The sequence below is a fragment of the Gymnoscopelus microlampas genome (assembly GCF_963454915.1).
Source record: "Gymnoscopelus microlampas genome assembly, chromosome: 4".
Lineage (NCBI taxonomy): Eukaryota > Metazoa > Chordata > Actinopteri > Myctophiformes > Myctophidae > Gymnoscopelus > Gymnoscopelus microlampas.
In genome coordinates, this window is record NC_139941.1 from 28,079,024 (window position 1) to 28,105,386 (window position 26,363).

At 42.2% G+C, this 26,363-nt stretch overlaps 1 protein-coding gene across 1 annotated transcript in view; it reads left to right on the forward strand.

Annotated features, from left to right (window-relative positions):
* Positions 1-26,363, forward strand: part of ntrk2a (neurotrophic tyrosine kinase, receptor, type 2a) — a gene marked incomplete at its 5' end in the record, with an annotated part of 127,058 nt that overhangs the window by 83,381 nt on the left and 17,314 nt on the right. Inside the window, 4 exons of the mRNA XM_084055467.1 lie at positions 8,263-8,393; positions 14,161-14,333; positions 14,916-15,071; positions 15,462-15,552. Of these exons, the coding sequence (XP_083911593.1) occupies positions 8,263-8,393; positions 14,161-14,333; positions 14,916-15,071; positions 15,462-15,552 (551 nt within the window). The remainder of the gene's footprint in view (positions 1-8,262; positions 8,394-14,160; positions 14,334-14,915; positions 15,072-15,461; positions 15,553-26,363) is intronic.

Below are 26,363 nucleotides of genomic sequence, written 5' to 3' on the forward strand. Positions count from 1 at the left end.
GGTCTCATAGTCTCCAGAAAGGAGGAGATAGTAGGTGGGGGTGGGACAGAGGGAGGTGTAGAGCTAAAGGGAATGAGATAGAGGCATGGAGAGACAAGAAATAACATGTCTCATCAGGTGTGGCATTAATTCTCAGAAGGTATAAAAAGAGCTGTGATGACGTGCGTGCATTTTTAACACAGATCTGCATGTCACGCTGTTGACAAACCGACACGGATGGAGCAGCACAACATGTCGTGATTTCTTTCAGGGACACTTTCATCAAAATGAAACACTTGGGCCGTGATTCCATCCCTCCATGGTGCCTCCGGCTTGGCGGGGTGCTCCAATGAACACAATTGGCCGGGTGGGAATAAGGCAGAGGCTTGCAACCTGTGAACGGTGTTAAAAAAGGTAGTGAGAACAAGCAACAGACAATGTGCAAGTTAACGTTCCCTGTCGCTGCTTTAGCATCTCCCTGGTTAGGGCAGTGTTGGCCGCGACCCCCCAAAATAATCATATTTAAACTGGGGACCCCCTACCCTGACAAGCACGTGGAATTGTAGGAGTTGAGGCATTACATTTAGTTTGACTCGGATTCCACAGATAAATATTGTGAAAATAGCGAGCCGTTGGGTGTTTGTAGATTTCATAATGTTTGCAATATTTGACAACTTGGCCAATGTTTGACCATTTTTATAGTATTTTACTTTTGACGCGGTAATGGTATTATTTATTTTATATTTATTTTATTTTATCGGTATTACAAAGGTCTTAAAAGTCCTTAACTTGTCACATATACAGTACACATACAGTATACTGTATGTTGGTTTGTTTACTGTTTAGTGAGAAAACAATGTTGCACATTGTGCAAATCATCTGGGGACCCCCCACACCCTGGGGGTCCCGAGCCACAATTTGAGAACCACTGGGTTGGGGTGCCTGTTCAGGGAGCGGAAGCGAGAGGGATTGGAGTGTTCCGCCACACGCGTTAAGCCCTCCTGGTGAAACTCCTCAGGGGAGAGGAAACGGCTGGCGACTCCATGTGCATCAGAGGAGACATGTGGTTGTCTGCAAACTGCTGGCAGTGACAGGGCCTGTAAACAATGGGGGGGCGGGGGAGATTGGCAGAACGACCACATTGGGGAGAAAATGAAACAAACTAACACAAAAAAATATACAATTGATCAAAAATAAAACATTTCAATATTCCATATTTTATTCAACCGTATATGTTCGGGGACTTTTTCTGGATCGCCCTGCTCTTCCATGCACATGTATGAAGAAGGGGTGGCCATAGCTGAATGGTTAGTGAGCCCGCCTGGGAAGCCACAGGACCCCGGTTTGATTCCAGACCTCAGCAATGTGTCGAAGTGAGCAAGACACTTCCCCCTCCACGCTCCTCTACGGGCAGCGCTCAGCTGGGTGAAGGTGAAAACGGAAGTTCCCCTGCGGGATGAAAAAGTATACCGAGAGGGCCGGGAGCAGGGTTGCCAGATCTGCTTATTATAATTTCCCCGCAATATTTTATTTGAAAATAGCCGATCAACAAGCTCACAACGTGTCGCATCCATCCTGTCATAATCTGGCAACACTGGCCGGGAGGCGTGACTTCTTCCAGCTAAGCTATGGCCGCTCTGTAGAATGCCAGGTGTGAGCAGCATGCAAAGACGACCCCTCCCATGTGTACTACAAAACAGAGCAGCAGCAACAGTGACATCAGACAATGACATCAGACACTGACATTGATCAAATCAGACAAGCATAAAAAGGAGGAGCTGGAGCGGAGGTGGGTTTAGCAGGAGCTTGCGGGTGGCCATGTGTATTCTGCGACAGGAGTGGGCAAGATGAAGCAATTATAAAGATCGCTCCATAACATGAATGACCAATGACAGACTGACAGCTGAGCGTCAGCTGATGGGGAAGGACTTGGCAGGAATTGGCTGATCAGCTAATGGAGATGAGGCACGGCTTGACTGGTTTCCTGCCAGAACCAACGCTATGCTCTATTTGTCACGCGTCTCTTTAGCACGCTGTTAAAAGTGCAGTACAAGAAGATTCTTAGGTTGTGTTTGCCCACCGGAGATGTGTTTAAAAAGTGCTGACCTTTATTTGGCTTGTCAAGTTGAGACATTAGCATTATTAACATCTATATTAATCACGTTGTGAGCTTGATCGGCTATTTTCGGCAAAGCGATTTATTGTAGGGGGAAAAGAAGGGGCTGTAGTTTAGACCCCTGGGGGACTCCGGTCAATGAAGAATAGGATTTTAATTGTTAAGTTTCTCCATAATGTTTGTTTGACGAATACACTGGTTGGTTGACGGGGCTCTGAAGTGACATTGATGAGCGTTCAGTGCTTAATTTGTAAATTATTAGGTGCCAGGGCCCATGAGCCAGAATTTGTATTATTATTTCTTTTTTTCTACAGGTCACCGAAAGCGTCAAGGAGGGGAAAACGTGAACGTGGAATCAATAGGAAAACTATTGTACGTGCATTTGAGGTGATGAAGCACCTTCTTGAGGTAACGGAGCGTAGGAGGCAGGTCCCGGAGCTGAGCTCCGGCATTAATTAAGCCCTTTGAGTGTTAGTCGGTTCAGTTGGTCGGTGCGAGATGCTAAGAAGAGGTGAATTAAGTCCCTGTTTCAGGTCATGAGTGCTGAAAGCACTACCTTTCCATAGTAAACTAGAAATGGGTGCTCAGTGGAGCACAAATCTATCTATTATGCTTTTAAGTAGTGTAGTTTATGTTAGGTAGTGTTTTTTATAGGGACCTGGGTATCTGTGTATTGTGTCTGTATGTTGTCTTTTAACCACTGCACAAACAAAGTTCCGAAGGGGAAATAAAGAAATTTGAAGTTTGAAATCTCACCCCTACCTCCCTCCATTGTTGCGTCTGTTTGGTGGATATGATGACATTGTTTTGGTGTTCTGTGTGTGTGTGTGTGTGTGTGTGTGTGTGTGTGTGTGTGTGTGTGTGTGTGTGTGTGTGTGTGTGTGTGTGTGTGTGTGTGTGTGTGTGTGTGTGTGTGTGTGTGTGTGTGTGTGTGTGTGTGTGTGTTGTGTGTGAAAAGGCCCAGGGCAATGGGTGGGCTAGGATAAAGGATACTGATCATTACTGAGAAATTGTGAAAAAAAACCCACTGAAAATGAAACTAAACACATTGTAGAACTGATGCAACCTTTAAAGAACCTACCACACAACGTAAAGACATGATGGAATGTGTTAAGAAATGACACAGCCTCTGTTGAAGATGTATTAAGATGACACAGCACATGTTATTATTAACACATCATTAACACTCTGTGACATTTTGTCAATACAAAGCCTTATGTGTGCGCCGCATGCTTTGGGGAAAACACATGCACAATGGGAGACAAAGAGACAAAGAGCGAGGATGGACAGAGACAAACGGGTGATGAGTCCATTCATTTATTACATTGCTTAGCAAGCTGAAATGTGTGAAAGGTGGCCCCAAAGGGAGGAATGGATGGACGGATGGATGGATGGATGAGGATCAGTGTTGCCAGATCTTGCTAGAGAAACAAGCAACTAGGTCTATGAAAAGAAGACCAAAATAAGCGACTATTGGCCACATGAGCATCTGCAATTTATCAGCTACTGTATTTGAGAATAGCCAATCTACGAGCTTGTAGATCTTGTAGACAAAAATGTTTTTGAAAAAACAAATCTTGTATGGGGGTCTCTAGCACAAAATAATTTCATATGGGGGGTCCCACAAATTCATATTAATTTGGGGGTCCTTGACATGAACATGTTTGAGCAACAACATTAGGAAGCAAGCCTTTGGAAACCAAACCCTCCAAAAACCGCAACCCGCAACTAACAATAAAAGCGACTTTACAGAAAAACAAGCCCAAAGTCGCTTATAATAAGCAGACATGGCAACACCGATGAGGAGAAAAGATGGAAAGGGGAAACGGCAGGAGAACGAGGGGTGGAGAGATGGTTGATGGGGAATATAATTTCAGTAGACATTAATTATTCTTTGAGTGTGGTGATTAACAGGTGTGAGCAGCGGTCATGAAGGATGGGTGGGATGCCTGATAGGAGGGTGGGACGACAGTGATTCATTAAGCGATGGAAGGGAGCTTTATGGTGTCTGGACATTAATAATTGGATGCTGATGATTAAGGAGTGATAGCTGTACTGGAGGCTATCACAGGGAGGAATGGACAGGATGGAAAATAGGATTTTTTTAATGAGATATTTACACATGTAGAGGTGAAAGTTAAATGGCCGGTGGTGAAAGTTAAATGGCTGGTGGTGATGGGAAATAGTAAATGTGTGTGTGTGTGTGTGTGTGTGTGTGTGTGTGTGTGTGTGTGTGTGTGTGTGTGTGTGTGTGTGTGTGTGTGTGTGTGTGTGTGTGTGTGTGTGTGTGTGTGTGTGTGTGTGTGTGTGTCTGTGTGTGTGTGTGTGTGTGGAGAGAGAGAGAGAGCAATTATTATACTGCTCTCAATAGTATCACCAAAATGGGCAGGGGGATCGGATCGTTTCGGCCGGGGGATTCTGTTTTCCTGTCGTCAGCAGAGCAGTGACATCTCAGCCAACTTGTCAGATGTCAGTGCTCTGAGATGGCCCATGTAGCTGCATGAACACACCAAGGCTGATATCTGCCCGATCCATCAATACTGTGATTGTTTTCACGTGTCTGAATCCGCTTTCACACTCTGCCTGTCAGTCTGGACTGGATTTTAGTGCAATTTACTAACCTATTCAATCCGGGAACACATTTTGAAAATGTGTGCAAATCTTTGAATATATATTTTATAAAGCAAACATTTGTAACTCAAATCTTTGCTTCCGGAGGTCCCTGGAACAAAATATTTGATAAATTCTCGCTTTGAAAATGTTTCAATTTTTTTTTCAAAAATAAGCTCATAGCACGGCACCGAGTGCCGTGCTATGAGCTTATTTTTGACAAAAAAAAAATAGAAACATTTTATATGTATATCTGCTATTTTTGAATAGCCAAATAAATCCAAAATGACACGAATGCTTTTCCCGGTCTTAATGGGTTAAAGGCCTGGCAATTTGACAGGTATTGCAGGACATTTCACATCTAACATGAATAAAACTGGTTATCTATCTATCAGTCTAAGCTTTGTCAGGTGCTATAAGGCAAAAATATGTCGTGCAAATAAAGTTTGATGAAGCGTTAAAAGGTTAGTCCATCTGCTCTTTGAGTGTGCGGTCCCTTCCTGTCTACCTGGGATTATGTAGTGTGAGATGGTAAGAGGAAGAGATGGAGAGAGTCTGGGTGAAATGAGGGACAGGCAGCTTTAGCTAGAAGGAAAGGGGAATGATGTCTGGTAGACGGAGAATAATATGTCCTGACATTCATTTTGAAAGTTGTTGATTAAAAGTTGCCCTGTGTGCTGGAATTATTAGTGAATCAGGAATATATGAATCTGAAATGAGTTCCGATGGATTAAAAGCTGGGGGACAAAATGTCTGACATTCAGAAACAGCAGGACTTCCCATCTTTTTTACTCATTTTTGAAAATAGTGCATGTGTAGAAAGAAAGGACTTAAAGTGTATTAACCACTTGAACCCTAGCGTCCCCTTTCTGGGGGCGAGCATTTGGCAAAGATAGCAGATCTACAAGCTCACAGAGCATATCACAGACATCATGCTTGTAGCTTGTAGATCAGCTGTTTTTGGCGAAGATATTTAGAGGATGTAGAGCAGAAACAGGAGGGTCCCTATAGTGCGCCCTGGGGGACTCCGGTCAATTAAGCAGTGGTTCTCAACCTTTTCAGGCTGTGACCCCCCAAAATAATCATATTTGAACTGGACTTTGAATTGTGAAAATAGCAGTGTTGTGTGCTACAAACGCACAACGCCTCGCGTTACCAGGCGTTGTAGATCGGGTATTTTCACAATTGTTTTCCTTTTTCTTATATTATTTGCCCAATGTTTGACCAGTTTGTATAGTATAGTTTGTTGATTACTTTTGATACAGTAATGGGGTTTTTCTTTTTTTTTTATTCTTTTTTTTTTAGGTATTAAAAAGGTGTGTACGTGTAAGAACAAAAAAAAAGCTCATGTGTTTCTTTGCCTTTTTTAACCAGCATAGTGTTCTCCAAAACATTTTTTTAATGTTAGACCAGTGTTTACAGTGACATCCTGATAATTATCCATACAAGACCAGCTTTGCAGTGCAACCATCATGAAGAACCATACAAAAAGGAGGAAATCAAAACAGCTGTTACCAACAAGTTGAAAGGAACTGCTGGTCTCCAGACATTAATTTATTGAGGTTGATTATTAAGTGGGACTGGTGCAAGGTGGGGTATGACCATGGGGTATATACTCCTATTAGATGACCACAGCAGGGAATGGTGTGGTGAGATAATGAGTTGTTTAAAACGGTCAGCAGTTGACTTGTGGGATCTGAATTCATGGTGTGTAGTATTAACACAGGGAATTGTGGGTGTAGAGAGATCGTTGACCTAATGTTGTTTTGGAAAGCAAGATGTTGTCTGTGTCTTCAGGGACGAACATGAACACACATGCACACACATGTGTACAGGAACGTATATTATGTAACCACACACAGTCACACACATATCACAAACTTATACAAATGTGTGTGTGCTCATGCTGGACACAAACACACATACATTTATAGTATAGTAGCTTCCCTCCACCACACTCATACATAAGTACTTGGTTCTCTCTTTTACTCCCAGTCTGTTTCTCTCTCTCTCTCTCTCTCTCTCTCTCTCTCTCTCTCTCTCTCTCTCTCTCTCTCTCTCTCTCTCTCTCTCTCTCTCTCTCTCTCTCTCTCTCTCTCTCTCTCTCTCTCTCCCCCTTCCTTTCCATTTCTCTGTCTCTCTTTTGTCCCTGTCTCTCTGTCTGTGGAATATTGGGTTATGGTGTTTCTCAGTAGGTTATGGTGTAGATCGATGCAGCTTCTGAGAGTCTAGCTGGGCTCTAATGTGATATTGTGAGTGGAGAGCTTTCCTTCAAATGCATCTCTTAATCACATCACAGATAAATCTCAGCTGTTGGAGTCCTGGTGTGGACACAGACTGTGTGTGTGTGTGTGTGTGTGTGTGTGTGTGTGTGTGTGTGTGTGTGTGTGTGTGTGTGTGTGTGTGTGTGTGTGTGTGTGTGTGTGTGTGTGTGTGTGTGTGTGTGTGTGTGTGTGTGTTCAAGGACGCATGCTTGCATGTTTATCAGTGTGTGTGTGTGTGTGTGTGTGTGTGTGTGTGTGTGTGTGTGTGTGTGTGTGTGTGTGTGTGTGTGTGTGTTAGGATGTTGTGTGTGGCAGGTGCTGTGTGCTGGGTGCTGTGAGTACTGTATGTTTGTTTGTGTACTATGTTGTTGGATGGATTTGTGTTCAAGTGTGTGTACAGCATTATGTTTTTGTTTGCGGACGATAGATGAAAATGTATTCATGCTACTACGCAGGAAGAGGTCTGTCTTATAACCACTTTAACCCTAAGCTTGTAGATCGGCTATTTTCGTATCGATGTGTGTTCACATATTTTTGCTGAATGTTTGCCTAGTATGACGTGCCCAGATTCATGTGGCGAAGTGAACACGAGGCCAGGGCATCATACTCCTTCACAGCCTCTGGTAAAAGAGGAGTTTTTGGCTACGTTGTAATATGGGAGCCACTTTGCTGCCTGCGCTATTTAGAACCTAAGAATTGGCTGAAAATGTGTGGCAGTAAGCTGCTGCTGCCAGTGGCCTCCCTATACCCTCCCTACACCCCTGCCCCTCCCCCACTGTGAGATGCCAAGCATTCGGAAAATTAACGGGCATAGAATCACAAGAAGTTACTTAGCAACTGACCGCTGAGTTGGTTTGTTGACGACTTTAGGCTTTGTGTGCGTGTGTGTGTGTGTGTGTGTGTGTGTGTGTGTGTGTGTGTGTGTGTGCGTGTGTGTGTGTGTGTGTGTGTGTGTGTGTGTGTGTGTGTGTGTGTGTGTGTGTGTGAGTTTGTGAGAGTATTTGCGTGTGCATGTGCTGTTCGTGTGCACGTGCGTGCGTGTGTGTTTGTGAGAGAGTATCCTGAGTTGTGCCAAGAAGAAGAGCAGGGTGAGACCGGCGATGCTACTGTAGAAAGTCACAATGGAATGCACTCAAAAGAGTTCAAATAAAACACTGAACATCGTCCTGCAAATGGAGCATACCAAAGGATTATGCTGGATTCATAAATACATTTAAAATAAATTATAGACATGATAAATTATAGACGTGATGACAACTCAATTCCCTCTCCATCTCTGTCTTTAACCCTCAGTTGTCCAGCACATCAAGAGGCATAACATAGTGCTGAAAAGGGAGCTGGGAGAAGGGGCGTTTGGCAAGGTGTTCCTGGCAGAGTGTTACAACCTCTCCCCTGACCAAGACAAGATACTGGTGGCTGTCAAGGTAAGCTAATTAGCATTAAATATTTATTTTAAATGTTTTAATTGTGAATAATTCTTGTTAATAATTATTCATAATCATTTTAACTCTTTGACTGCCAGAGTATTTTCATAATGTGCTCACCCAGTGCCAAGCGAATTCGTGTTTTTAGTAGTTTTAAAGTTGTCATAAAAGTTTAGATCCATATTTATCGATCGATTCACTGTGTGTTTCCGGAGCAGGAGTCTCTGACTATTGCTCCGGATGCAAAACATTGCATCCGGAGCTAGTGTCCCCTTCGCTACAGGCCGTTGGAAACACGCATCTCCTCGGAAAAATGCCCAAAAAAAAAAGAGCAGTGATACAGGCGAAAGAAAAAAAATACGAACGTGGAGTCGACGGGAACGGAATGACGTTAAATCCATTATTTCCGTATCCGTTTGCTACAGTGATACAGTTTTACTGCTCCCTTCGGATTCAAGATTAGACCGTGATCTTCTCTAAAATAACAATAATTACAAACGCGCGTCTAAAGGTTGTTACACACCGGCGAATATAGCGAATATACGCAAAATTCGGACTCGTTCCGAATAATTAAAAGACGCTTTTTCGCTTCGCTTTTTCGCTTTTTCGCTCCATGTACGGAGCCATTGACTTTATAAGGTTTTAAAAAAAAAAACGCATTATTCGCACGAAAAAATCGCCCCGGTGTGTAAGGACCTTAACGCGTCGGCGGCCAAGTGGACAAACTAGCAATTGACTCGATAACGCGTCGCCGGCAGTCACAGAGTTAATTGAATTATTTTTATTTACTATGGTCATACATTTGATATAGGTTTATTACCTATATATTGCTGTTGTTTAATGACAATAACCTGCTGTAAAGCCCTGAGTGTTTTAATTTGAGTGTACAAATGTAATGGGTCCATTTGGTTCCATTTGTACACTCTCTGCGTTAAAATCAGATTTTATTGTGTACTTCTCAAGGGCTTTTCAGCAGTAAACAAAATGAATGTACAGAAATTCTAGGTTTATAATGAACACACAGTATGTGTCATGGTCCCCCAAGTCATGACATTTACTAGATGTAAATTGAGGAATTAATTGAATGACATTTAAACTAATTGCAATGTTGATATTTTCATGTGGCAGCAACAGTTTAAAAGTGCATAATCTACAGTACACAGTATGTTGGTATTACGTTCAAAATGTGCTGGTACATTTGTTTATTAGGCACCCACAGATTTTACATTCTGTATCCGATCATTAAGCAAAACCCTTCAAAGCAGTGACAATTCTATTATATTATGTTGCAAAAAGTGATAGAATACAACATATTCTTCCCTGAAGAAAACATACAGTAGATTCAACATCAAGCCGGTGCAATATTAGGTATCTACATTCCAATTGTTATCAAATGTTTGTTGGCATGATATTAAATGCTGGAGTTTAAATTATTACCTGTCGTGGAAAAGGAGTACTTTCTGGTTCCCATGGGAGGGGTTAATTGCTTTTTATCATTTCACCCAGTAGATGGCTGCTCAGATGAGCACACAGGGGAAATTGTTCGGGGTTAATTGTCTACATGTAGTCTTGGCGAGCCAAAGGTCGAAGAGGCGACCATCCCATTCCCAGGTGGCCTCTCTACCCACTCAGCTATGGCCGCCCTGCAGCCCTTGCTGACAAGATATATGAGATATATTTGAAACATTCTGCAAATTACATTACATCCTTTCATATAGGGGTCTGTATAGTGTGGTTCACTACGGTGGGCCGAGGCACACTGGTGTGCCGTGGGCCGTGGCACAAGTCCAGTTACACATTATATCACACTATACTTACCTATAATTTACTATTATCAGTACTTTGTGTGCACTCATTTCCCAATACAGAGGCAAATTCTATACCCTAAAATATATATATTTTAACTGCCTTTCAACCTGACATCCCTGTTTTGGGCATTATAGGTGAAAATCTTCAATTTAAATATTTTTGCTTTTTCTATCTGCTCTCAACCAAACACCCTTTTGTTAAAGAGTTTCTGGGTTAGCGAAAGACTCAATGACACTCAAACCGCCGACTTCCGGGGTCAAATTGAATGGTTTCCCATGGAGTAGGATGTCAGTGGCATCCTTCTATCCTATCCATCCATCCGTTCATGCTTCCACCTTGAATGCTCTCTGCCAGTCTGCGGTGAAACTAGACCTTATTGGTGGAGAACTTCTCATTAACTATACATGACTCCCCACCCCACCCCACCCCACCCGCACCCCAACCTCCATGCCTCTATACTTCCTTACTTTAGTTCATACTGTAGCGCTTGGATGGTACCTGAATCCCAAGTAATTTGAGAGCTTGGATTTTAAAAGGCCATAAAAATAGACAAATTATGCGAATGAAAGAAATGCTTAGCAAATATCTACGAAGCAGCTTTGATGGCGAGATGAGAATCATTTATTTATTCACTTTTTTACTTTTACTTTTTTTACTTTTTTTCAGATTTTCTTTTTCATTTTGTTTTTACATTAGTATGGGTTCAGAAGGAGAAAGGAAATTGTTTTCGTCTCACAGCCGCTGTAGTGATAATGGCATCAGATTTCTATTACCATTATAAGTAATAGGAGTGTATATGGCCATGGCCAGCAGGTACAGCAAATAGTTCATTGAACTCTTTAATGTACAAATGCCTATAAATGTTACCTTTGTACCCTCTCAGATTTAAATTAACATTTGACTCCTCTTTGACTCCCTTTCTCCGGATCCTTCACGTTGGCCCTCATTCTGCACCTCCATTTCTTTGTCTCTTTTCGACTACAAGAACTAAGTGAACCGTATTTCACGGGTTCTGGATTTGTTTCCATACGCTACGGCTCACTTTCGCATAAAGTTCTCAGAACCTAGTTTGGACCCAGCTCAGGATGTAGTACTAAACCTGAGTTCTGGGAACTCAGAACTTATAGTTTCAAAATGTTTCAAAAATAGCCAAAATTGCTGCAAGCCTTGTTTTTATACGTTTTTTTTTTTACCTCCCCCTCCAGGGGTAGTTCTGGTTAATATGGAAACAGGAAAAAAAAACACAGAACTTCACGGGTTCTGGAACATTTCAGCTTATGGAAGGTTCTGGGTGACCCTTCGTGGTTGATAAGAGCCATTTGACAGCCTTCCTCGGCATCCTTCACGTTGGCCCTCATACTGCAAACAGTATCCGGCGTCGTTGCACTTTCCGCTCTCCCTCAGGTGTCTGTACTTACTTAAGAGTGTAAGTGTTCACACTTTGCACCTCTGCGCCCACGCTTACGTGCTTCCTCGCGCACACACACAGAACATTACAGAAACATGTGGTCCCATGTACTGTACGGTAGACCACATTACAGTAACCTAACAGGCACTAATCGAACCTAATGGTGCTGTTGTTACTGGCTACTATCAATCAGCCGGCAGTCAGCCATAATACAGCAGTGAGGTTTATGGTCATATTATACACAGGGGTGACATCGATCACACACACGCACACACACACACACACACGCACGCGTGCACACGCGCATACACGCACACACACACACGCACACACACACACACACACACACACACACACACACACACACACACACACACACACACACACACACACACACACACACACACACACACACACACACACACACACACACACACACACACACACACACACACACACACAGTCACTGCGCATACCATCCATCATACACACGTGGCATTTCCAATAATGTTCCGGCAGTGGACCTTAACACATGCATATGTGTCAGTACATTCACACGCTACGGATTGTTGATTGCCTTTTATTTCTCCGGGGATTTGAATGTGCGTAGAAGGGATGACTAAGAGCACAATATTGTGGCTTTGCGCCTGGGATTTAATGTGACATTGAGTTCAGTGAGTCAGAACACAATGGTGGATCATGGAACAACAAGGAGTTCTCTGCAACTTACCGTAATAGTCCCCGACTTAATGTTGCTCATTAATCTGAATGTATTGCTCAACACACGGATTAAAACTGGTTAAGCTGATAATTTGTGATTTCTTTGCACAATAGCTGACTCTATGACTGAACTTTTTGTTTTGTTGTTGCTATTTTTTGCGTACCTGCAATAGTCAGATATAATTTACATAGACTCTAGAACAGTGGTTCCAAAACCTTTTAGCTCAAGACCCAAAAGGAAAATGTGGTACCCAAACTAGTGAAAACAGCAGATGTACAAGCTCACAACGTGGCTTCGCGCCACGTTGTGAGCTTGTACATCTGCTATTTTCACTACTTCTTAAAAGTTGTATCTTTTTTGGGGGGAAATTTATGGAATTTCTTTGATTTCTGTATTTATTTATAACATTCTTTTTTTCATTTATGTTTTTTTTTATTAAATTAAAACTGCAATATTATTGTATAATATTTACAACTTTTGAAAATCTTTTTAAACAATATATGTCATTTTTTATGCAAGGATATTTTCTTGTGAGCCATAAAATGGGTCCGTGACCCACAATTGGGTCCCGACGCAGTGTTTGGGAAACAGTGCTCTAGAAGGCTGACATTTTGCAGCAGTGGAATAAACAAAAAAATACAATTTTCCGTAAAATTTATCAGCCGTTCATCCTCGTCCCATTTTGCGTCCAGACATAGCTTAAGTAACCAGGATCGAATGTCATATCTATAGGACATAGCACTTGTATTTCAAATTTGAGATTAGCGTGTAAGTTTACATACTGCATGTATTCTGTAAGAATCCCACATAAACATCATCATGTGGCATCATATTACATCCTGTAATGTACATGACCAAGCCTCTGTTTCGAGATACCTGATTGGCTGAATATTAGAGGGTGGAGTTACGGTATGTCTCATTTTCTGGCATCTCAGCATTCTGGTCAAAAGGTTACAGGGGCCATTTTAGTCGCTTCCTTCCCATAGCTTTCTTAGCATCTCCTCTTTGTCCTTTAGACCTATATTTGTAATAGGATCCTTACACCAGTACTGTTAGTACAGGCAGAAACACTGACACACGCACACACACACAGTCAAGGTGGAGCGCAAACGTATATCCATGTCACATACAGTCCGAGGGCAATCAATTATTCATGTAGCACGAGACAAATTTTCTATATTTTCTTTTCTGTAGATGCGAAATGAATATGGGCCCTGTATCACTTTCATTTCCTGAAACACTCTTTCTGTTCACCATAGCTGCTTGTGTTATACAAGCATCATGACAGATTCCCTTATTCATGGCGAGTGAGACAAAGATTAGTTTCAAAGGGGACCAGGGAATATAACAAATGTAAACATTATTGTACATTGTAATCACTTGCATTAATATAAAATGCCCTCATTTCTTTGTGCTGCCATTGTATCGTTCCTTGCTCTGTGCCAGTAATTTCAGATTGTGCAGGGCGAGTTGCAATAACTCACTTTTACTGGAAATAAGCCACTGACAGCTTTTTCACAGTGGACATGAGCCAAAGAAATCAGAACTGACTGACTGCTCACTGAAAATGATGAATTGTTGGTCGTGTATTTTTGTGTTTGGCTCATAATTTGTGTCCTTTTCATTATAAGTTTATTGGAATATCACTTACGTACCACCATATCTGCCACCTGTGTGTGTGTGTGTGTGTGTGTGTGTGTGTGTGTGTGTGTGTGTGTGTGTGTGTGTGTGTGTGTGTGTGTGTGTGTGTGTGTGTGTGTGTGTGTGTGTGTGTGTGTGTGTGTGTGTGTGTGTGTGTGTGTGTGTGTGTGTGTGTGTGTGTGTTTCAGACTCTCAAAGAGGCCAGTGAGAACGCCAGGAAGGATTTCCATCGTGAGGCTGAGCTGCTGACAAACCTCCAGCACGAGCACATTGTGACGTTCTACGGTGTGTGTGTGGAGAGCGACCCTCTTATCATGGTGTTTGAATACATGAAGCACGGGGACCTCAACAAGTTCCTCAGGTACGACCCTATTCTTCATCACGCCAAATAACTCAATAGTCCGATAGCAATCCTTGCTATAGAGTGTTGTTTATTCATTAACAGGTCTCTCCATCTCCCCAGCTCTTTAGTAAACGGAAAATACATTTTCAGTTCGGGAATACCACATTTATTCAATCAGGAGAGAGAACGCATACAGTATACAGGATAAACAAGTGAAATTGATGGAAATAAAACAAAAAGAGCTGGCGAAATTGGAATTAGAACAATATAAAATTGAAACTGATAAGTGATCTTTGTGGGCTTCTCTCTCCTGATTGGATAAAATGGGTATAATCCGAACCTGAAAATGTGTTTTCTGTTTACTAATGAGCTGGAAAGACGGGAAGACATTGTCACTGAACAAACACTCTCTAGTAATGATTACTATCGGAATATAGAGCTTTCACTTTTTAACCAAAAAAACCTTGACGGAACAGAATTATATCACAAGGATTTTTAAGTTACATTTCCTGTTCAAACCTATGTTTCAATTCATACTGTATGTGCAGTCGTGCGCTGTTGCAAAGTGCACATTTAAAAACTCCTCTCTTTCCCTTGCAGGGCCCATGGTCCAGATGCGGTTCTGATGGCAGAGGGCCAGAACAGCTCACGCGTGGAGCTCACACAGTCTCAGATGCTGCATATCGCCCAGCAGATAGCAGCTGGCATGGTTTACCTGGCGTCACAACACTTTGTACACCGCGACCTGGCCACCAGGTTTGTCAGTCACCACATGTTATATGCTGAAGCAATCCGTGTAGCTGTTAGAAATATGATGGGCTCCGTGTCTGTATCCGTTACAAAAGCAATTTGCCTGCGTTTCTGCATGTGTCCTGTATTGATACTGCAGGATTTTCCAAACAACTGCAAAAACGGAATAGCAAACATGGATGACGAATGGCAAATATGGAGAAAATGTGACTTCCATTGACCATAATCTTAGCGGCAGCCATTTTGCTCGTATGTTATATTCCAATATTCCAATATGACATAAGAGCAAATGGCCGCAGTGTGAAATGAATATGGTTAATAATGGATACATGTGTACCATCCTGTGCCGCTTGTTGCTGTTTTCTGTTGTGTACTCATGACAGTATTGTTCAACAGGAACTGTTTGGTGGGTGAAAATCTGCTGGTGAAGATTGGAGACTTCGGGATGTCCAGGGATGTCTACAGTACGGACTACTACAGGGTAGGTGTATGTGTCGATCTCTTTTATGGCCCCTCTTTTCCCTCCCTCCACCCTTCTGCATGGGCCCCCTCTCTGCACCCCTCCTGCATGAGCATGAGACTGGAAGGACTCCAGGAAAGTGTAGATAAGTACTGTAGCATGCTATTTTAGGTCAGCACTCTACAGATATAAAATAACTTCATTTATAGGAGTGTCTATTCTAGGACTATCTATTCTGCATGAATAAGCAGTGCTGGGAAGGTTACTTTTGAAATGTAACTAATTTTACAAGTTGCTGATTGCCCTCCTAAAATTGTAATAAGTACTATAATCATTTCGAGATAAGATAAGATAAGATAAGATGAGATAAGAAAGATACACCTTTATTGATCCCAGAGGGAAATTCAGGTGTCATAGCAGCCAAACCACTGAGAATGCAACACAGTAGAGGTTCAGGTAAGAGTAGTTGTCAATGCAACCTGTAATGTAATAGGATTGATTACTTTCAAAAATGTTTTAAACCATGATAAGTGTATACAGTATGATCAGATAAAAACAGGTAAAGTGCAACACATAATAACAGGTGTATTAGTTGTTCACCATCAAGAATCTTTCTCTTGATGTTCTGCAGCACAATATAACATCAATGCAGGATGGCATGTGCTGATGTTAAATCAATTATCAATTATCATGTCCACAAAAGGCATTATTGTCTATAGATATTTCAATGTAACCCTCATCACTGCTTTTGATTAGTATAATCTATTTTACACATTTGTCTTTGTAATTGACTACAGTTACATTTATTTTGCAATTTATTTACATAACTGTTAACATTGTGTAATATTATGTATTTTCTACTTCCAAACCATCTGAATAAGTACTGATTAAGATAACTATCATGCAATGGTTCTTCAATAAAACATACAGTGGTCTGCTCGAGTTAAATGTGGTTGTAGCCTTTAGTATGCCAAAACATCTTCACAACAAAGTAATACAAGTTGCAGGGAAAAACTTTAAACACAGAAAAATAAAATGTGAGACTTCTGCTGACAATATCCGGCGTCGTTGCACTTTCCGCTCTCCCTCAGCTGTCTGTACTTCAAATGTAAATGTTCACACTTTGCACCTCTGCGTCCACACATATGTGCTTCCTCACACACGCACACACACACACACACACACACACACACACACACACACACACACACACACACACACACACACACACACACACACACACACACACACACACACACACACACACACACACACACACGTGGTCCCATCATGTACCGTAGGTAGACCATATTACAGTAACCTAACAGGCACTAATTGAGCCTAATGGTGCTGTTGTTACTGGCTAGTGGCTACTGAAGTCTGAATGATTCAATGGCAAAACTAGAAAAAGTGCTCCGCGGAGCACAGGTCTCCGCCAGGTCAGGTAGGTTATTGTGGGCCAACAATGTTCGAAATTCGAAAAATCAGGATGGAATATGAAAAATCTGACAGATTCGTCTTGATCACATGACAGAGATAACGTGTACCGATTTGCCTGCTGTTTGGATAAAATCTGTAGGAGTAATATCAAACAATTTGATTAGCAAACTTCGGCCTCCTGGTGGCAATATAACAGGACAATGCGAAAAGGGTGGCATGTGTTCCTCGGCCTAGTGGCAATGTGCGTGCAAAGTTTCACGACAATCGCACGCTTTGTTCATGATTTGAGGCATTTTGTTCAAAACGGACCATTCCTGCAATTGGCTGCAAACTTTGGAAGCCAATGTTAGCCAATCAGGATCTGAAAGACTTGTTTAGTTTGATTACTATAGAGATACTGTGTATCGATTTGCATGATTGGACAAAATCTGTAGGAGTAATATCAAAAAATGTTTTTTTTTTTGCAAGAATCGGCCTCCTGGTGGCGCTATAAAAATTGGGGCAGAGGTTCTGCTCTGGCATCCAGGGAGAATTTTGCTGTGCCGGAGATTTGCTGTTCACAGACGGACACACACGGTGCAAAACATAGTCTTCGGCCTGGTGGAGACAATAAAGAAATACTGGAACTATTCATCAATTACTTTAAACCATAGCGCTAAAACCATTTATAATACCTTTTTATACCAACTGTGAGCTTGTAGATCTATTATTTTCACTACTTTTGTCCGACCCCCTTGTATGATGAATTAGGGCATTCATTTTCCGAATAAAAAGTTGAAACATGGAGATACAAGGTTCCTGCTCGACAGCAACGATATAGATGGCACATCAATACTGGGTGTACATGTAGCATAATGCAAGATAGAGCGGGAACTGCTGCCATCGCTAATACTGTAAATGTTTAATACATTTACAATGGGGCCCATTAATACTATAGGAAGTGGCTTTCCATTGGTCAAGTGTCAGGGGACAGCCAGCGGGGTGTAACACAAGCTGACCCAACACTTCCGACTGAGTGTGCACACCCACACACACACATGGACAAACATAGAGTACACACATGCCACACTTAGACATCCGGCACGGAGGGTGTGTAGAAGCAGCTTTATCATGGACAGCAAAAGGGGACAAGAAGTGTGTGGGTGTTCACAGTGTGTGTGTGTGTGTGTGTGTGTGTGTGTGTGTGTGTGTGCGCGCGCGCGCGCGCGTGCGCGTGCGTGTGCCTGTGTGTATGCGTATGCGCGTGCGTGTAGAAGACGTACATTTGTGTGTGTAGCGTGTACTTTGCGGGGCCAGGAAACAGCCTGCCAAGGTGACTATAGGGTCTAAAGGACAGCAGTGAGTATGTTTATGTTCTGTACAGCATTCTGTCACTATAAAAAAAAGGCCAATATTTCATAATACATGCTGATTGATTGATAGTGACTGTCCCTGCACCTCTCTGCTGTCCAGCTGTCACACGCTGACATGACTGACCATGACAGGGAGCTAGAAAAGGCAGAAAGAGAGAGGAACACAGCAACGTGTCAATTTGACCCTTATGGGTCAATTTGTACACTCTCAGAGTTTTATTAACACTCAGGATGTGGTTGTGACGGGACGCATGGAGAGAGGGAGCAGACTTTGAAGGACACAATGGAAACTGTGGCCCCTCTCTCAGCAGTAATGATAACAATAATAGTCTATATGCCATCTGGTGGTCACTTCAATTGTACCATGCATGCATACATCGTCGCTATTGGGTGGAAACCTTGTACTGTATGTCCGATACCTTTTTTTATCACTATTTAAAAAATGTAATAAAATAGTGAAAATAGCTGATGTGACATGTTGTGAGCTTGTAGATCTGCTATTTTCCCTACTTTTGTGCAACACTCTTGCATGATGAAGTACAACATTAATTTATGACAAAATATGAAACGTTGAATTATGGAGATATAAGGTTTCTGCCCGACAGCAACGATTATACATGACATCATCACATAATAATAGCATTATCTCAAAGGGGGTTTCTGCACGCTAAATCGTAGGTCAATTACAAACAAGCACCTGACAGCATCTGAAGCACTGCTACAGTAAGTGCTTTTTATACCACTGAGTTTGATCACAGTAAATAGAGAAAATGCATATTTACGTCCCAATGAATACCTTTCAATGCAGGTAGATATAAGTGTAGATTTGTATGTGGGGGGGAAAAAACGTCAAGAAGGAAAATGTGCCTTCATTATCCCAGATAAAATTGGTATACCAATTTTGTGATATTATCACAGGTATTTGAGCCTTTTGAGATGGAGATATGGTGAAATGGAATATGGTTTATGATTCATGACCATACCACCAAGCTGCATAATAAAATATTTTTCTTATATTCAGTAGGCTACATCAGTGGTTCTCAGCCTTCTTCTGGATCAGGGCTCACTTGAAAATCTCAAAAGAATTCGCGGCCCACCCATCTAACTGTTAAGTGGTCAGACAGGTGCATTTCCAGAGCATGTTTATTTTTTAATGATCAATCAATCGATTGTGTTCCACCTTGGATCAATGGAACCCACGTAGTATACTTTAAGTTCATATTTATTGGTATCATGTTTTAATGTTAAAGGACGACTTCACCAATTGTCAACCTATCTTCATATAACTGGTCCTCACTAATGGTCATTATAAAATGGTACATTTTTTGTCTGCTCGGTCTGTGTCTCAGAAGAGGGCTGTGGACAGTTCAGAAACCTGCCCACCAGTGACATAATCGATAGGGAATCCAAGCTAATAGAAACTGCAGGCTTTCTATTCCTGGAAAGTTATCATGCTATAATGGAAGCTATATTGCTTTCGTGATAATAAAAATCTAAATATATATTTTTTTAATCTTGTTTGAAAAAAAAAAAACTGTCTCTAATGATGTCACTGGTAGGCGGGGTGTCCACAGCCCTCCTATGACACACAGACCAAGTAGATTTTTTTTTTTACCATTTTATCATGAGCATTAGTGAGGACCAATTGAAGAAGGGTGAAGTGAAGTCGTCCTTTAATGTTATATTATCATACAAAAAAATTAGTGTTTTGCCAGTCATTTGGGGGCTCACTAGTCACTTGCAATACCCTCACGGCCACATGGGGTTGGGAACCAGTGGGCTACATGGGCGAACCCCAGAAATCGCTGTACTCAACCTGCATTTTGTGAAAATGTGACCATATGGAAGAGGTTTCTTCAGGACAGAAACGATGAGGATGAAGATGAAGGTTCTCTCCTCCGCCTGTGGGTGTCTTTTGTAATATCTTTGTATGACGACACTGTACCCAGTACCACCCCCCCCCTACCCCTCCACCCCTATCTGCCCCCCCCTCCCAACCCTCCCTCGCATTCACCCCTTTCTCAGTAAACTAACCGCCAAGACAGTAGCCATAGCAACGAACGGAAGGCAGCGGCGGCGGTGAGCCTCGCAGTTGAATCCAATGTTTCTCTGGAAGAAAAGTAATCAAACAACTTGTGATTAGTATGCCGAACCACTACAGGAAAGAGGGAGCGAGTGGGAGAGAGAGAGAGAGAGAGAGCGGGAGAGGAGGCAGAGTGGTAGTACTAGAGAGGGAGGGAGGGAAAGAGATGAAAGGAGAGAAAGAGCTGGAATGAGAGAGAGAGAGAGAGAGGGCAGAGATGGAGAGAGGCAAGAGGGAGCAGCTGGATAGAGAGAAGAAAATGGGCAACAGGCCAAAGAGGTAGCCAATTAGACAAATAAACAAAACCCACCAAAAAAAGATAGCAAGGGAGCAGCAAAAGAAAATACACATGGTGAGAAATGGAGAGGAAAGATCTGGACCGCCTGGGGAACAGTCACTGAACAAACACAGACATGTAGGTGCACCCCGAGAAATCCAATAAAGAGAGAGATGTGGGAGAGCGAGAGAGAAGAGAACAACATTTGACTGTACATGTAGGTGCACCCCACCAAATCCAATAAAGAGGGAGATGAGACGAGAGTGACGGCATCCGTCCCACCTTGAATGTCAGTGAGAGAGAGAGAGAGAGAGAGAGAGAGAGAGAGAGAGAGGGGGGTGTATAAAGGGTGGTGATCCAGTTATGCTCTTGCGTCAGAGAGGAGCAAAGATGAGTCATAGGGATTGGAGGGGCCCCGTTGGTGTACTGTATGTGTGCAAGTGCGTGTGTATTTGCCTGAGGAAACGGGGCCCACCAGCATAGTGATGACATCATGCAAATCCCAGCACAATAAGCCTCCAAAAACCCTCAAAAGACAGACAGCATGCCTAAAGCCTAATACGTCATCGCACGACAAAAATAACAGATTCTCAAGCTACTGTAACAATGCGATGTGATGATTTTGGATATACAAGCATGGATTGGAGGGCGTTGATAGGAAAAGCCAGTTTTAAAGAACAGTGGCTTTACATTTTTCTCTGCCCCTTTTTAATTTACTTTTTTGGGGACACAAAACTAGTTTTGACCATTTTAGCTGTAGACTTTGAGGTTCACAAACGTTCTATCACATGTGTTCTTTATTCCATCTAGTGCACAGACATGACCAATACTTCCAGGAGTATTTTCATCTACTGTACTGTAATTGTATCTTTCTTTGGGTTCTCACCAAGGCGTGCGTGCGTGCGTGCGTGCGTGCGTGCGTGCGTGCGTGCGTGCGTGCGTGCGTGCGTGCGTGCGTGCGTGTGTGCACATGTGTGTGTGTATACTGTTTATTTATTTACTTACTTATTTATTTTGGAGGAGGAAAGTTTCCACTGGAAGTGAAGTGAGCTTTATTGTCCAGATGAAAACACATTGCACAATGTGAACAGCTCTGTCTTCCAAGGATTAGCAACGTAACAAAGCGTATGCACTTAAAACACATTCCTGGTAAGAATCCCCATTTCCATAGTAAGCCCAAAGAGGCAATTAAGGTACAGTACATGTATGTTTCCTTAGTAACACAAAGTAGACAGAGTTAGTCAAATAAGCCCCTCCTACACTTGTGTATTCCCCTAAATTCCGCCATTGTAACTATTCTGGTTGTCATGGATATTATGGCCTCTAAGAGGTCATTCCAGTTAACCTGTCATTCCTTTGATTTCTTGGAACACACATGCAGCGTCCAGATATCGACAGTATTCATATTTATAAGACGGAGGAGCATGGACAGAGAGGGAGAGACAGCCAGGCAGCCAGTGGGAGCAGGGGATATGTGGGTGCAGAGAGAGATGGTGTGAGAGAGCAAGAATGGACAGCACCAAAGCAGTAGTGGAAAGTAACTAGGTACATTTACTCAAGTACTGTACTTTTTACGTCACTACAATTACTTGCAGCTTTAGTTACTGGAGGTTCGGGACACTATGTGGTCCTCACATCTAGAGTTTGGTCCCACATATGCACATGACCATATATGGGCACAGCGGTTGGATCTGTGGCTCTGGACAACCGGGTCTCCATTTATGCCCATACTGTATATGGACGTATCAAGTTTGTTTATGGTTATGGCTGAGTCATAGTGACATGCCTATACTATATGGGTGTATCGGATTTGTTTGAGGTTATGGCTGAGTCATAGTAACGTGGTTCGCCTGCCAGCCGGCCGGCCCTCCCAGTAGCCAATTTTAATATAGGATAGGATAGGTACTTTGCTGGTTTGGATTATTATTACAAAACGTACATTAACAAATTAAGCCTTATGTTATGTTAAAATAGCCAATCTACAAGCTCACACAATGCAGAAAAGCCCCCCCCCCATTTTAAATAAATAAATAAAAGAATAGGACATAATACAATTATAATAGAAACAAATATAAAATGCTATAAACAAATAGAATAGAACATGCTTGTACATTAAAAGTCACATTTGAACTCTCCAAACAGAAAAGATATATATATATACAGTACTGAGATGGATGAAAGAACAAAGAAGGAACATTATTGAAAAAGAGTACACCAAAGCTGGCAGGACCTAGGAGACTCAGACAGAGACACAAACAACGAGAGAGAGAGCGAGAGCAAGAGAGAGAAATGCTTCATTTATAAGTGCGACAGTGTCTTACGCAACAGTGCCTTGTGCGGAAAATAGCAGATTTACAAGCTCTACACGTTGACACACGCTGTGAGCTTGTAGGTTTATATAAATCAGGCTTGAGAGAGAGAGAGATAATACAAATGAGACATGAGCAGATGAAAGAAAGATGACGAAGAGCAGCGGAATAGTTATGTGGAGGAGTTGTACAGACAGAGCCAGATCCCATGGTGGGAAGTACTCACAATTTTTACTTTTTTTAAAGTAAAAGTATAAATACTGCAATGTAGACTCTGTTACAAGTAAAAGTCCGGAATTCAAAATTGACTTGAGTAAAAGTACAAAAGTATTGGTATCAAAATGTACTTAATGTACCAAAAGTAGAAAGTACTCATTATGCAGAATGTCCCATTTCACAAGTTTTCCATTGTTTAAAAATCTTTTGAAAATAGCAGGCCTACAAGCTCACAATGCGTCACATCGCGATGCATTGTGAGCTTGTAGATCTGCTATTTTAAATGGCCGAAATGTACATACGGCTGAAGTGGTTAATTGTATGTTTTATAATAATAATCAAAATCTACAAAGTAACTACAGTAGTAACTAAAGTTTTCAAATAATTGTAGTGGAGTAAAAGCACAATATTTGCCTCTGAGAAGTAGTAGAGTAGAAGTAAAAGTACTGAAAATTGGAAATACTCCAGTAATGTAAAAATACCTCTAAATTGTACAATACTTGAGTAAATGTAATGTTACTTTCCACCACTGGCCTAGATCACAGTTTATTACCCCACAGTTTATTGCCCACCACTCATAGATTGGTGGGCAGATTTGTGCGTGCGTGCGTGCGTATGAGTGTGCGTATGAGTGTGCGAGTGTGCGGATGTGAGTGTGTGGAGGGTTGGTGATACTGTATGAGCTAAAATATACATGAGAGATGGAGTGACGTCAATATTCATGAAAAAGATTCAGTTCAGGATTGCATCGAAAATCTTTTGTCTTCAGACACTCTTCAGTGGATAAGTGGGTGCTATCTATCTCTCTCCATGAATGAATTGCCATCTGGTTGTGTACTCCCTCAGAGAGGGATTATAGAGGTTTGTACCTCCTAACCTCCTCAGCCAGCCTTACCTCCTAACTCTCCACGGTACGTTGCTGGCAGAATGTGGAAATACATTAATATGAATCACAAACACCTTGGGTTTCTGACCAATCACACACAATGTTTGCATTGGTGTCTCTGCAGTGATGTTTGGCTAGTTAGAAAATCGTGGAGGTGCAAGAACCGCCCAAACTATAACCTTGGCAAAGCAATGCGTTCATTTGTTTGCTCCACAATTACATCATTTTGTTCTTATTACATTGCTGAAGTTTGTTTCTGCAAGAGGTATGCTGCAGTCTTAAGGCTTTCACAGTAGTTACTGTCGTAATGTGCACTTCAGGTCGTGCAGTGGCCTAGCGGTCCAGGCACATACAGTACCACATAGGCACCAATGCGGGTTTGAATCACGATCCCGACGATCTTTGCTGCGTGTCACTCCCAATCTCTGCTCTCTCTCCCTGTTTCCTGTCCATCTCTTCTGTATATTATCAATGAAGGCAGAAAAGCACCCAAAAAATATTTTTAAAAAAAGTGCACTTCAGTTACCATGGTTACACTTAATTAGCTAAAAAAAAACTGAAGATAACAGCAAGTTTCTCTGAAATCATGATTATTATCTCATAGTGATGATGCAAGTCTTGCCCAAATAAGGAGGTAAGGCAGGATGGTGATTCTGAGATTATGAATTCACAAAATGTGGAAAAACATTCACCAAACAGTAAGATGCACATGCACAGTTCTTTGACTAACATGAGCAAATGGAGTGTGCAAGCCCATGAGGGGAAACACGTCCACTTGCTGTATGCAGACCACTACAACCAACATTTTACCATTGAGTTTCCCAGCAATGTAGTGGTATATTCCATGGTTTGCCATGGGATGAAAAGAAGCGATCGGCTACATATTTCAACTTTTTCTTTATTTTTCTGTAAATGTATGCCCTATTTCAAGAGTGTCATGCAAAAGTAGCAAAAATAGCTGATATAGATCTGCTATAGTATTTTTGCTACGTTTGAAATTGTTTGAAAGTAAATTGTATTTATATTATATAGTGCCTTTATCCAAAGCGCTTTACAATGTGCATTACATTGACCCATTCACACACACACATTCACACACCAACAGCAGAGGAAACCACGCAAGGCACCAACCTGCTCATTGGGGGCAGTTAGGGGTTCAGTCATGGTTCAGTCTTGCTCAAGGACACTAACCCAGGGTGAGCTGAGGATCGAATCGGGTTTCATGTTTGTTTGTTTCATTAATATTTAACCAATGAAAGGTATTAATAATAATATAGTAATAATGATAAAAAGCATAAATAATGACGTTTTTTAAAGCTATCTATCTATCATAAGTATATACATTCTACGGCAGTGTTAAGAAAAGACCCGCCCTTAGAAACGCCCCGCCTTCCTCTGATTGGCCAAAGCTCGTACCCGATCGCTGTAACTTGGCAACGGCCCCCCTTCTGTGACTCACACAGAACTGCCTCTCATATGAACGGACCACCTTAAATCATTCCCAAACCCTACAATTTCAGATGGCACCGTGGTGTGCAACGTTAAGCATTGCATTTAGACTTCCAATCCCAACAGGTCTCGTGATTGAACCCCTCTCCCGGTGCTGTTTATTGATCTTATCTAAAATGCATCGCTAATTATTTTGTTAGGTTTAGGCATAGTTTTTGTCGCCCCAAGCGAGGCGGACCACTCGGCCCACTTGGTGAGAACAGACTGCAGCAGTAGGCAAAAGACTGTTACAACGACGGAGGCGCGCTGTCTCCACGCTCGGCAACGTTCGGCACGGCGACTCTCTCGCCTGCGGCTCGCTCGGCGGTGTCTCTCGTTGCTCAAGTCCGCTAGGGCCGACTGAGTGCCGTTCGAGAAATGTACCGATAGGGACAGAATAGGCAGTTCCAGCGCCGAGCACTATTTTCCACCACAGAGGAAAGCCAGGCAGTGCTGTCCTCCTGGAATATGACGCAGTGACAAGGGGCGAAGCAGTTCCGCGTGCGTCACAGAAGGGGGCATTCGGTGGGGCAATCAGAGGCAGGCGGGGCATTTCTAAGGGCGGGTCTTTTCATAACACTGCTGTAGAATGTGCATCTATGGTCATTGCCTGTCTTATAAGTAATGGGAGCTTGTTCCAGGCCGTTGGCCCACCAAATAGGATTGGTCACTCATTTGAGACTGGATGTGCTTTCCCAGTCATTGTTTGCCACAAGCATTTGCATTAAACACTTACAAAGAAAAGTGTCATGTGTAGACTACAGTATAACAAGGGCTACCGGCAGGT